The 13,241-nt window shown below is 51.2% G+C and overlaps 4 protein-coding genes across 4 annotated transcripts; all 4 read left to right on the top strand.

Annotated features, from left to right (window-relative positions):
• Positions 1-3,973: 3,973 nt before the first annotated feature.
• ADI1_3 (1,2-dihydroxy-3-keto-5-methylthiopentene dioxygenase) lies at positions 3,974-4,455 on the top strand (the record flags this gene model as incomplete). The annotated part of the gene is made up of 2 exons (XM_053199119.2): positions 3,974-4,003; positions 4,099-4,455. 2 exons carry the CDS (start codon positions 3,974-3,976, stop codon positions 4,453-4,455), a joined length of 387 nt encoding a protein of 128 aa, XP_053043445.2.
• A 1,572-nt stretch (positions 4,456-6,027) lies between these two features.
• Positions 6,028-6,942, top strand: ADI1_2 (1,2-dihydroxy-3-keto-5-methylthiopentene dioxygenase; the record flags this gene model as incomplete). The annotated part of the gene is made up of 1 exon (XM_053199118.1): positions 6,028-6,942. One exon carries the CDS (start codon positions 6,028-6,030, stop codon positions 6,940-6,942), a length of 915 nt encoding a protein of 304 aa, XP_053043444.1.
• Positions 6,943-7,893: 951 nt separating this feature from the next.
• VRG4 (GDP-mannose transporter into the lumen of the Golgi) lies at positions 7,894-9,231 on the top strand (the record flags this gene model as incomplete). The annotated part of the gene is made up of 4 exons (XM_053199117.1): positions 7,894-8,142; positions 8,205-8,295; positions 8,348-8,728; positions 8,798-9,231. 4 exons carry the CDS (start codon positions 7,894-7,896, stop codon positions 9,229-9,231), a joined length of 1,155 nt encoding a protein of 384 aa, XP_053043443.1.
• A 2,386-nt stretch (positions 9,232-11,617) lies between these two features.
• On the top strand, positions 11,618-13,001 carry ale1 (Lysophospholipid acyltransferase; the record flags this gene model as incomplete). Its single annotated transcript, XM_053199116.2, has 2 exons — positions 11,618-12,497; positions 12,571-13,001. 2 exons carry the CDS (start codon positions 11,618-11,620, stop codon positions 12,999-13,001), a joined length of 1,311 nt encoding a protein of 436 aa, XP_053043442.2.
• Between the last annotated feature and the right edge of the window lie 240 nt (positions 13,002-13,241).

Here is a 13,241-nt window from a genome sequence, read left to right as displayed (position 1 = left end):
GACCCGTACCGCCGATGCGCCGTTGGCTACCTAGGGTGCTAGGCACCCTGGGAACCGTGAGTTGGAACCAGGTATCGAGATACCTGGAGACATGCCATGTATGCCCATGTATGTTTGGATTCCTAGGAAGACTATCGTATCAATTCTCCTGCCCATTATGGTATGTGGCTTTAGGTAAATTGATCACGCTGTTGCATGTGTTTCTGGTAATGATTATATCTGGTTACTATTTTGAAGGACCTCGTTACTTGAGGGCGTCAAGAGTTGATGCCTCAATGCCTTGGCGTTTTCCTACCTTCTAACGTAACCTTCCTGGTAAGTCACACCGCATGGCCATGCCAAAAGGTGTTGACATTCAATTGATAAAGCAGCATCGCCAACGCCACGAACTCCCCACCCCCTATAAATGTCAAGAAGAAACCGCCATCCCAGAAGGGGTATCCGCACAACCATGATATAACAGAAACAGAAGCCAGAGAAATTATGCATCTCGTGGGAAGGACCCCGCGTGTTCGCAAACATAGCGAGCAATGCCCAGGGGGCGGCCCCAGGTATTCACCAAGGTGGTTCGGTGACCGTAAGAAGCCCCATAGATCGGTAGTCCTTGGTAATTTCAGCCGAGGCCACCCCATACGCCGCGAATCCGCCTTGCAAGCTGGATGTCCTTTTGCATGATGGTGACTCTCTTAGCATGAATCGCACAGAGATTTGTATCTTCGAAAAGGTGAACCAAGAAAGCCTCGGCAGCTTCTTGCAGTGCTTGGATTGCTTGTGACTGCCATCGCATAGCTTCGCCTCGAGGTCTGACCGACTCGGCAATTTCGCGAACCTAGAGGGAACGTTTAGCCTAACTTGTCCTACAGTATTGACTGGGTTCATCTGAACGTACGAGACGTGAGAAGGGAAGACGTCGCAGCAGAAGGTCGGTGCCGTTTTGGTATCTCCGGATCTCCCTAAGAGCAACCGTCCCTGGTCTGTAGCGTCGCTTGCCTCGATTGGGGATCGGATCGCCAGCTGCTCCTCGTTAGCGCCCGTTCTGCGCGGACGGGGTAGCAGAATCTTTACGTTGGACATCGCTCTGTCGCGATTTGCGACGTATAGCGTCTGACTGTCTCTTCTTCGGGGGCATGGCGATGGCCGGCGTTTTCCGAAGTCTGTTTTGCAGACGTCTGCTCGGGGATCCTTATTTTGACTGAAGGGGGCGACGTGAGCGTCCAAAGGAGGGCCGGACAAGTGCGATAACCAAGACAAGGTTGCGAGAGTGAAGGCAGCGACCAAATGGATCGTAGGAAAGTCTCGATAGGGATTGCGACAGTAGGGACTGAATAATGAAGGTTAACTGAGCTTCATCTATTATGTTTGGCGGATTAGAAGCCGGGACGAGATTGCAGCTTGCAGGTGATCATGGTGGTGTTGAAGGAGTAACGAAGGTAATCGAGCCACTCTTCCATTCCGATAGGACTTGAACTGTAGTGCGCTACCAGCCCCGCGATTTTCAGGGAAATTGAATCTGGACGCGTTTCGCGTGTTCCTTAACGCGTGTCAAGGCTACCCCAGGCCACTTTACGCGTACTGCGCCACTTGCTATGCAGGGCTGTCTGTTTAGGAATCAGGCGCTGTGAGGCTGATGGGGCACCATTCCACACCTTTGGGTTTACCGATGGCACGTGATACACTAGGTAATGGAACGTAAGTATCCGCGAATATGGGAAGGAACGGTACCAGTTTACAAGGCACTAAGGTACCTGATTGCTGTTGTTAGGTATTGGTTGCCAAGCTGTCTCCACTCCCCACTTCACCTCAGTAAATTAATCGGTATCAACCGTTCGTCAGCGCTCAAGGTGCCGACCGTGCCTACCTAATTCCTACTCGCTAGGCACGGTGCCTACCTACGTTACTCAGAGGCCACCTCTCCGGACCTGTAACCTAACTACATCACAGGCCATCAGTCGTGCTCCCATCCTCTGTGACCTCAGTCACTTCCCAAGCCGGCGACTTATCTGACGATTTATTGCCGATTCAACTACGTCCTTCCGTGCTGTCACAGTCAGTCGTTTGGTCCCTTCTGTCGACAAGCATCGCAAACGTGGTGTTATCCGTCGTCCCTCAACCTGGGTACACACTCAGACGACCAAGATACTTAAACAGCATTTCACACCCTTCGATTTCCGCACAGCTCCGACACGGCAGGCAATGAGGGCAACTTCTTCGCCAACGAATCTTGGCCTCTGAAGCACTCTCATCACAATTCGTTACGCAGCATGGACCAGATGATGGGTGACGGGGGCCGATTCCCCCTTGAGACGTGGTTCTGGGAAATGCCCATATGCACCAGATGGTGGACGACTGCTACCGTTCTGACTAGCGCTCTCGTTCAATGTCAAATGGTCACCCCCTTTCAGTTGTTTTACAGCTTTCGCGCTGTCTTCGCCAAGTCCCAGGTTCGCCAACGTCTCCCATTCTCCATTTGCTGATGTGTTGCGCGTTGATCGCAGCCCCACGACAATCTAGTTCTCCCCCGAAGATACCTGAAACATTGCTGATCACTCTGAATATCCTCATAGTACTGGCGTCTTCTGACTACGTTCCTCTATTTCGGTCCATTCTCGCTCGATCTGCTATTCCACGTCTACTTCCTTCAACGCTACGCACGATTACTCGAAGAGTCCTCTGGCCGCTCCCCAGCACACTTTTCCTGGTTGCTCGTGTACTCCATGGCGAGTCTTCTTCTCTTGTCGCCACTGGTCTCAATGCCATTCTTGGGCCACCCACTCTCTTCAACTCTCGTTTATATTTGGTCGCGGCGTAACCCGGACACGAGATTGAGCTTCCTTGGACTGCTGGTCTTCACAGCCCCCTACCTACCGTGGGTTCTGATGGCCTTCAGCCTTATTCTCCATGGCTCTATTCCCAAGGATGAAATTATGGGCGTGGTGATTGGACACATCTGGTACTTCTTTACCGATGTATACCCGCCTTTGCACAATGGATCGCGCCCGTTCGATCCTCCAGGCTGGTGGAGGAGGCTTTTTGAGAGACGACAGGTGGAGGAAACAGCTGATGGCATCAACAATGAGATTGCCATTGCTGGAGGCCCAGAGCTTGCTGCTGATGTCCGATGATGGGACATGTTTGGCAAACCTATTGGTGGACGGGAAAGAAGGTAGAAAGAGCTGGTGGGATTAGCAATATTTGCATGGTTCTTGGCGTTGGGGTATCGATATCTCCATTGAACGGCATATGTCTTTGTATCCATGCATGATTTTCATCAACGAAGCACCTTAGGCTTGAATTTGCCATAAGCATAGATACCTTAGAGCTAGCTTCTACACCCGACAGTTGTGCCAGGCGAAAGCACAGATCAACGTATTGCATGCATCGTTCTCCGTGTTCGCTTTTGCAACGTGCGTCTTCCCTCTACTGTGTCGTAAGTCAAGGTGCTTTAGCTAGCATTGCTGTTTCTTCGGGTACCTTGAGGTAAGGTAGCCAATTCACAGCTCGGGCTGTAGTCGTGGCCCCGGCTCCGGCCGTCTTGACTTTCACGCGAGGTCGCAAAGAAAGGTCGGGCTGCTGCAGCGCGCGCCGGTGGTGGGGTCCAGCCGGAATGACCTATGGCAGCCCCACGTGCTACCTGACCTTACCTTTAGCCTTTAGGCACCTTAGTGTAGGTAAGGTAGATACGGACGGACAACGACGTGCTTCATTTCCAGCACCTCTTCTGATGACCCCACCTGCTGAGCCAATTGCGTCATTTCAAATACAAAAAGTGAACCCGACCTCTTCAGTGCCTTCAAAGCGCAATCGAGGTAATACCAGCTCAACATTGTTGCCAATCACAGAATCTTTTGATATTCGACTTTTCGGAATAGTTTGATACGGACTATTTACAGTGCAATCTATATAGGCATACAAACTCTCTCAGTCTTATTTACGCACAACTCTCAGGCTTGCGACACACTACCCACTCACCAACATGAAGGCTTATTGGTATGACGGCCTTGATGTAAGTTGAGAAGAAGCATTTCTTTAGAATCTTCAAAATGACCAAAGCTTGAGTCCTTGATAGTAATCATCCACTAACTATCAACGGCGCTATAGGGTGACCAGCGCCTGGCACATGACTCTGGTAAGGAGGTTACCGTCGAAGATCTGAAGAAGCTTGGTGTCTTTTACCACCAAATCCCTGATCTGGATGGGGTCAACCAGCTGGCTTCGGACCGCGGGTACCGGAACCGAGACGAGATTGTTGTGTCGCCGGAGAAGATGGGCGAGATCTACGAGGAAAAGGTTAAATCCTTCTTCCACGAGCACTTGCACGAGGATGAGGAAATTCGCTATGTTCGCGACGGTCAAGGTTTCTTTGACGTGAGAAGCGCCGACGACGCTTGGGTTCGTATCCGTGTTGAGAAGGTAATATCGCCACGTTCGTCGACAAATGGCGCTGCGGCCAGCTGACCATTGGCAGGACGACTTAATTATCCTGCCTCCTGGCATCTACCACCGCTTCACAACTGACGAGTCTAACGTAAGCAGTGCATATATCTAGAGGTTATGTAGTTTGCTAACAGTCAATAGTACATTAAGGCAATGAGGCTCTTCAAAGATGAGCCTAAGTGGACCCCTTTGAACAGGACGAAGGACCTTGATGTGAACCCGCACAGGAAAGAGTACGTTGAGCAATACCTCCAGAACGGCTTACCAGCATGAACAACAGCCAAGGACATGGTACATGTGGGAGATTTGGTGGGCATGAGCGAAGCACGTGGATAAGATATCTAGTGGGAATATGGAGATGCTGCTTGTCACTTGCGGGATCCTTTGCACTCTGAACTTGTTTCCGAGTAATTACGGCAAATCTTCCCCCGAAGGCTCCTTCTTGGCTAATGTGCGACTTGGCAAACAGGCGTTAGACTGGGTAATGCCTATACCAACACCTCCCTCTATTGCACAGCGCGATTGTGACGAGATTCCAAGACATTTGTCTCTATTTTGTGATTCCTCCATCAAACGAATACCGGCTTGCCCACCCCTAGACGCCAACGCTTAAAGGCCACTCACTCGTAGGATCAATCACACCTGGCGCTCTCAGCTTTGGTGCGCTACTGGAACCAGTAGACAGCGGAGAATGCCGTTGGCCCATCCAGCATTACCTACCTACCTTGACCGTCATGAGGAGGCAATGCGAGAATCATCCGACACTCATCCTGTAGCTGAGGCTCGTGGAAATGGCATCAAAAGCTAATTTTAGATGCATCGAGACATACCGGTATACGGATACCCAGCTGCCTATGCATGTACCTGGATTAAGAAGAGGGCATGGGGAAGTGGGGTACGGATATACCAGTACTCATCTACCGAAATCGCCGGGTTCATTCAGCAATAAGCACTGGTCACTTTGCGACCTTCAACAACCACATCCTCATCGGCCTCGGGATCATTGGAGCAGGCAAAAGTACCTTGCCCAGGTAGGCCTTCCCCAAGGCCACCAATCCTTATTTTGCCCTTCACGTCGTCTCACACGTGGATGCACTGAGCAAGCTGAAATCTCACATTCGATTTACTTTTCTTTTCCATACCTCATCTTACTCTATATTGGTTTAATGGCTCGCGTATCTGCACTTGCCACAGCCACCGGCATTCTACCGTCCCCTTTCCTTCCATCTCACCGCCAACAGTGCATCTAGTAACTCTCTTCCGTAACAAACGAGCTGCAACGATTGCCTCTCTGAAGACTGCTTCCATACCGACTGCCAAAAGGCCGCGAGGTTATCTATAGAGCTGCGTAGAGCTCGTAACGTCACCCAGAGTCTGTGAAATAAGCGCGATGGAAGTGTGTAGTGAGAACAGCGCGACTCCCGCGGATGGACCGTCAAGAGTGAAGCTTCAACTCCCAGCAAGCTGTGATCCACCACAACTTGACGGCGAGAGAAAGCAGCTGGTCTGGGTTGTAAGTGATGGGACACCCTCATCTTACTTTCTGACGTTGACTAAGCACTTCCTGTGTAGGTATTCGGTGGAACCGGCCACATGGGTAGATCTCTTGTCAAGTCCGCCTTGTCCAAAGGAGATCTCGTCACTTCCGTGGGTCGTGTGTTCGAGACGACGCCAGAGGAAATGGTAGCACAGCAGGACAGTGAAAATTGCCTAGGGATGCTGTGTGACGTTCGAGCGAGAGACTCGGTAGCGCGGGTCATTGAACGGACCTTGGAACGGTTCCAGCGATTTGACGTTGTAGCCAACTGTTCTGGCTATGGCGTAATTGGAGCATGTGAGGACCAGGACGAGCACGAAATCCGCAATCAGTTCGAGACGAACTTCATGGGCACTTTGAACATCATCCAAGCCAGCCTACCCTACTTTCGCCAACAGAACGGCGGCCGCTACCTGATTTTCAGCTCCACGTCAGGAGCTCTGGGCGTTCCGGGCCTCGGCCCCTATTGTGCAACCAAGTATGCCGTCGAGGGACTCATAGAAGCTATGCTTTATGAGACAGACTCATTCAATGTCAAGGCAACACTCGTAGAGCCAGGGTTCGTCAGAAGGGACGAGCCAGATACCCTTGCAACGCCGTTACCAACCTGGGGTCATTTCCTCATCAAACCTGCGAGCGATGCCTACGCGCAGGCAACATCACCAGCATTGCATGCCAAAAGAATGGTCCAGTGGCTCGGTGACCGGCAGCCGACAAGCGCCGTCAAGTGCGCGGAGCTCGTCTGGCAGTTGGCTCACTGCTCGTATCCCCCGCTGCGTCTCCTTCTGGGGAGCTATGCAATAGAGAGTATTCGTGATAGGCTGCGGTCCGTCACCGAAGAATTGGAGGACTGGAAACATCTGAATTTCCCCGCTCCGCCCGATGAAGGGGAGGGAAAGGAGGCTCGGGCAGATCAAGATGAAAGCATGGCCGACTCTGGGCAGGATGCGCCTGGCCAGGGAACTGCGTAGAAGTTGTGTGCCGAGTCATAGTGAATTTTCAGTTCTTTGATCTTCTTTCTCAATGGCGAAGATGCGAACGGTGGCTCCTGCCTCTCGTAGACTGCAATGCGCAAGCAAATAGTTCTCCGTGCTTCAAGCTTTGCCAGATATTGGGGATATTCTTCTACAAGAAAGCAGTGCGAGTATCTCACGTACATTGGCATGTACGGATAAAGTAGGTAGGCACGTAGGTTACCACCCCGAAAGACAGCGCCAGAGGCCAACCTTACGGTCCTTGCCTTACGTAATTCTGAAGAAGAAGAAGAGCAAAAAAAGGAAAGGAAAGAAAAACCCCCCCACAAAAAACCAGGGTGAGGCAGCGTGACACTTTCCCTTACTGTGCCCTGTGGTTGAACTGGAATGGTGCACCCCTGGGGCTGCTAGGTGTGTCCAGTGGTCCCTTGCATTCACCCCTTCTTACCAAAGATACTTTTATGGCTCCTTGGCTGGGCTGTCGCGGGCGGTATTTTGGGAGCTTACGTGCCCCGAGATTCTCCACCTGGCCTATAGAAAGCACTAAGGCCATCCAATCTGAGGTGGAATTCCGTGACCCTTGGTAGGTAGGCGCACGCGTGTTCCCCTGCGTTCCCGTCCCGTCCGTTGTAATGCCCAAGAGCATTTGACCCCCTTAACCTCCGTTTTCTTTCTTGACCCCAGATCTTCAACAACGCTTCTCTAGAGCCAGATTGCCGCGTCCGCAGACAACGACACGTGGAGGACCGCAGTAACGACTCGATCAACACATCAGTACCTTCTACCTCGTCGAGTTCGCGAGGCCGGTCAAACACAACTCTTCTCGTCACCGAATCTCGGCGCATTCGCAAGCTCCAAGGCCGCGTCCTGCGCCAAACCCGTTGAAGCCAGCTTGCTTCCACTGCCAACTTCACACACCGTCCAGACAACCATACACCGAGCGCCATCATGTCGGACAAGAAGAACGAGGATTACGAGCTCCGCCCCTCCGAGTCGTTTGGAGAGAAGGATGGCTTTCTTGCTCGGCCTCCTCCAAGGTCGCGTCCTGCTCTTGGATCGCCAATCAGCAAGATTGACAACAGTCCCGGCGCTGCCATTCTCGCCTACTGCTTCTCTTCCATCAGCATGACAGTCGTCAACAAATACGTTGTTTCCGGCCAGTTCTGGAACCTGAACTTTCTTTACCTTGCTGTCCAGGTGCGTTCAATCCAAGGCAAATCCTCAGTCGCGGACACCTCTAACTCAGCCCTGCTATCCAGTCCATTGTGTGCATCCTTACCATCATCGTCTGCAAGAACCTCGGAATGATTACGAACCTGGCGCCCTTCGACACTGACAAGGCAAAGAAATGTTAGTCTTGACCTACGTGATGCAGGCATCGGCCAAAGCTTACCATCTGCAGGGTTCCCTATCGCACTCCTCCTGGTTGGCATGATTTACACGGGCACCAAGGCCTTGCAATTCCTCTCTGTGCCAGTATACACCATCTTCAAGAACTTGACTATCATCGTCATCGCGTACGGCGAGGTTTTGTGGTTCGGCGGCAGTGTCAGCCCTCTTGCCCTTCTCTCTTTTGGCCTGATGGTCCTCAGCTCCGTTGTTGCCGCCTGGGCTGATGTCCAGCATGCTCTAGGAGGGGGCTCGCAGTCTGCCGAAGCATCTGCCGCCGTTTCGACCTTGAACGCTGGGTACGCTTGGATGGGCATGAACGTTTGCTGCACTGCGGCATATGTGCTGGGAATGCGCAAAGTCATCAAGAAGATGAACTTCAAGGACTGGGACAGTGAGTTGCCCTGAACGTCTAGACGTTCCCCCTTGATTGGCAGAATTTACTGACGAGTGTGTCGTGAAGCCATGTTTTACAACAACCTTTTGACGATTCCCGTCCTAATCGTCTGCACATTCCTTGCCGAGGACTGGTCCTCGGCAAACATCGAGAAGAACTTCCCCGCCGAGTCGCGCAACAGCCTGTTTGTCGGCATGATCTACTCGGGACTCTGCGCCATCTTCATCTCCTACTGCTCTGCATGGTGCATTCGCGTGACCTCGTCAACGACGTACTCTGTGGTTGGCGCACTTAACAAGCTTCCCATCGCCATCAGTGGTCTGGTCTTCTTCGACGCTCCTGTCACATTTGGCAGTGTGTCGGCCATTGTTGTTGGCTTCATCAGCGGTATCGTCTACGCGTGGGCAAGAATCCGTCAGACGGAGGCTTCCAAGATGTCATTGCCGACGACACAACCCATGAGCGCGAGCTCGCAGAGCAACAGGGATGCGAACAAGTAGTGGCTGCCAGTATGGAAAGGTTGCCGGATTGGAGACAAATTTGGGCGTAGCTTGTCCGCGTGAGACCCTTGTGTCGGTGGCACGCTGGTGACGGCCGTCATCTATCCCATTTTTGACAGCCGTGCAGGAGTGATGGCCGAGGGCATCATAGCATTTGAAGTCGGCCAGAATCGGCTTCGCTCTGCTCTTGAGATCAGAATAGACAAGAAAACTTGTGCCGCGATGCATGCTCAGCCTTTGGGATGTGAGCGGAACAGCGGAAGAAGGAGAAGCACGAGATGATAAGATATGAAAAGGCGTGTTAGAATACTGCAACATTTCGTTTGCTGACGAAATGAATGTGGAACGATAGTACAGTACTGTGGACGATTTAGCAATGTTGTAATGCCATGACACTGATTCTACACAAGCCTTGACAGCCTTCCCGTTGTGAAAGGGTCGGCAAGGGGGGGGGGGGGGGGGGGCCGACATATCTGCGATCCATTTTAACAATTTGATTCAACAAGATGTGGCGGTGAGTTTGGTTGAGACGCTGAAAACTCCGAGGCGCCCCAATCGGTTGAAGAAAATTGCGACGCTGACAGCGCCCCATGTACCCACGTCAAAGTTTAGAGTAGGGCAGCTTGCTTCGTGGGATTTGAAGTTGTAAATGGTTCTCAAGAGAGAAACGCGAGCCATCAGCGTGTCTTTGTTAGAATGGCTTGACTAGGTATTTTCTGCACCTGAGCTGCCAGGCTACCCCAATGTACCTAACTACCTTAACACCCCAATCTCAGGTGAGTGAGGAAGCAATGGTGGTTCTTGTTGAAAGCTTGGGACCGATGTACGTGGGGCTCCCCTATAGAACTGTATGAGGTAGAATATACCTAGTTATCAGCCATCAGGATCTGTGACATCACCCTCCACAGTACATTAGGGTGGGCAGCTGAGGCATGTGGCAAAGGGCACCCTGACTATGCCATATCCAAGCTTTCTTCAACGTGGCCTCGGAAAACCACGGAAGAAAGCTTATGGTAGTATTGATTTATGAGATTTTAATTTATTAATTTTGATTTTCTTTTTCAAATAAACTCAAAATAAGGTTATTATAACTATAATATAACTTAGCCGTTCTCAATTAACGTTATTAATATTTACAAATATAAATTTATATATTTAATATTATTTTTGACTACTAATATTTATATAAAAAAAAAACTGAATTCAAAAAAAACGAATTTTAATAAGAAACTATACTTCTACTAGCTCTACTCTTCTCTCTTTCCTAAGTCTAAGGTTTCTTCCTAGAGGAGGGGAGGCAAGGAAATCCGTTAGTATTGTTAGGTTGGTGGGGGTAGAAGTTCCAGGGGACGCCTTTACCGTCGCCTCCCCCTTGCGATCTGAGAATGGCCCATCGCCAACAGGTCCACGTGCCATTTCAGCCGTCACACCAAAATGCTGTTCGTTTCCTCTTCTTGAGACGATCCGCAATCATAGCTGTGTTGGCATAATCAGCTGTCTCCTGCTTACTTTAGCTCCCGTCCCGTCATCCGAAGTTGTCACGCCGCCACATGATCCCAACATCCATTACCAAAGTCAAAAAACCTCATTTGACAACTCCCCAACTCATCGCTTATTTTCCCTCGGCGCAAGGTCGATCTCTCCGAGCCTCCACCTCTCGGTGTTTCGCTTCTCCTCTAACTCATCTCCAAGGAGATATGGACTAAGCGTTTCTTCAACGTCTTTTCCTACTGCAAGTCAGCCTCGCACCTTGGCGTCGTCGTCGGATCTATTCGACAAGTGGTAGCGGCAGTTCTAGCCAACATGTTACCCTTCATTCATAAGCGTACGTAACATGCACCCTCGACTAATACCTTGTGACTCTACCTATGTCGGCTTCTTCCACTACTGAAGCCTCTCTTGCTAACTTTTTCTTGCCTCTGTAGCTTTCGAGCTTCTTGCTTCGCGCATCGGCGCATCTCCAGACGAACGTCGGTCCCTCCCATCAAGCTCGGCTACATAGCGAAGCTCTATGAACCCTCGTCCCAATAGAGCACCAGCACTGACACCACGATTTTCCAGTCAAGCTCGTCTTCTCGTTCCTCATATCATACCCGTTAGCTGGCTTGCTCAAACGAGTACCCGACTCCAGGCCTGACCTCAAAAACCTCTTCATAATAAGGTATGCTACCCAGCAGATACCCAGGCTGGCTCCTTTGTCTCTTCCAACCGGTCTTGTCATTGACACTTCGGCTCCTGGACTAGCACCTCCACTTTCTATCTGGTCGGCCTTTTCGATTTGTGGGATGGAGTGCGCACCCTAGCTATCGCTTCTGCCGGCATCTACAGCATTGCGAAGTATATGCGCACCAGCCCATTCATGCCATGGGTCGGCTTCACGTTTCTCATGGGCCACATGTCCATAAGTCACATCGCTCGTCAAGTGGCCAATAGCCCGTCTTCCGTCGATATCACTGGCGCCCAGATGGTGCTTTTGATGAAGCTTAGCGGTTTCTGCTGGAACGTTGCGGACGGTCAGCTCCCGGACGACCAGGTATCCGAGTACCAGAAAGAAAGAAGACTGATCGAGCTACCCAGTATTATGGACTATGCTGGATACGTACTCTTCTTTCCTTCGCTCTTCGCCGGACCGGCTTTTGACTACACCGACTACCGCAAATGGATAGACACCACAATGTTCGACCTTCCGGCCCAAGTCGACCCCTCAAAGAAGCCTCCTGTCAGGAAGAAGAGAAAGATCCCTCGTAGTGGGACACCTGCTACTTTGAAAGCTGCCAGTGGTCTAGGGTGGATTGCGCTTTTCATGATTCTCTCTGGCTACTACCCAATCACCTACTTAACGAGTCCTTCGTACATGGATCATGGGTTTTTCCACAGGGTATGGATTCTTCACATGGTCGGATTTACCGCCCGTTTGAAATACTATGGAGTTTGGTGCTTGACCGAGGGCGCTTGTATCTTGGCCGGCCTGGGCTACAATGGTGTTGATCCTGTCACCGGTAAAGTGTCATGGAACAGGTTACAGAACATCAACCCCTGGGGCGTCGAGACAGCCCAGAACACGCGTGCCTACCTAGGCAACTGGAATATCAACACCAACAATTGGTTGAGGAATTATGTATACCTACGGGTTACGCCTGTTGGGAAAAAGCCTGGATTCCGCGCCAGTCTTCTCACGTTCAGTACTAGTGCCCTCTGGCATGGGTTCTATCCCGGCTATTACATGAGCTTCATCCTCGCCAGCTTCATCCAAACTGTCGCCAAGAGTAAGTACACCTGTGAGAGAGCCGCTGTAGGCTCAGAAGCACTAGTGCTATGATGGACTAACATCTATGATAGACTATCGTCGCTACTTTCGCGCTTTTTTCCTCGACGCGACCAGCGGTGCGCCCACTTCCAACAAGGTCTACTACGACGTCCTCTCGCTTTTCGTTACTCAAATCGGCATGTCCTTCGTTGTCACCCCATTCCTTGTTCTAGAGTTCTCCGGCTCGGTCCAGGTATGGGCTCGTGTCTACTTCTATACCATTGTTGGCACTGCGCTTTCCATGGCCTTCTTTGCCTCTCCGGCAAAACAAATCCTTCGCAAGCAACTCGAGGCACGTCAAGGCAAAGGCGGTGCCAAGCTGACCCGTACCTTGAGCCAAGACAGTCTTTCAGGCCGGGAACCGGTCTTGGGTGTGTCGGCGGACCCTCAGCGAGAGATTGACGAGGCCATGGAAGAAATCAAAGCTGAGGTGGAAGCCAGGCAAAGAAGCAAAGCTGCTTGAAGACCGGGAAAGGGCGGCATCTTTGCAAACAATTGTTCCCGTCTCGATCCAGAGTCGCCCTTGTTCCGGCATATATGGAATCAGCGTTGATGGGTCCAGAGCTGTTATCAAAGTCGCGAAATGGGCGAGGCGTTGGGTTGTAAGAAGCCCTCCAAGGGCAGGTCATTAGACATTGCAGGCTATGCAGATCTAAAACTAAACCATTATAATATGATGTCTATATCCCACAACAGTAACGTG

The sequence above is a fragment of the Colletotrichum fioriniae genome, assembly GCF_027942845.1.
Source record: "Colletotrichum fioriniae strain IMI 355084 chromosome Unknown scaffold_9, whole genome shotgun sequence".
Taxonomy (NCBI): domain Eukaryota; kingdom Fungi; phylum Ascomycota; class Sordariomycetes; order Glomerellales; family Glomerellaceae; genus Colletotrichum; species Colletotrichum fioriniae.
This window is presented reverse-complemented; position numbering and strand designations above follow the sequence as displayed.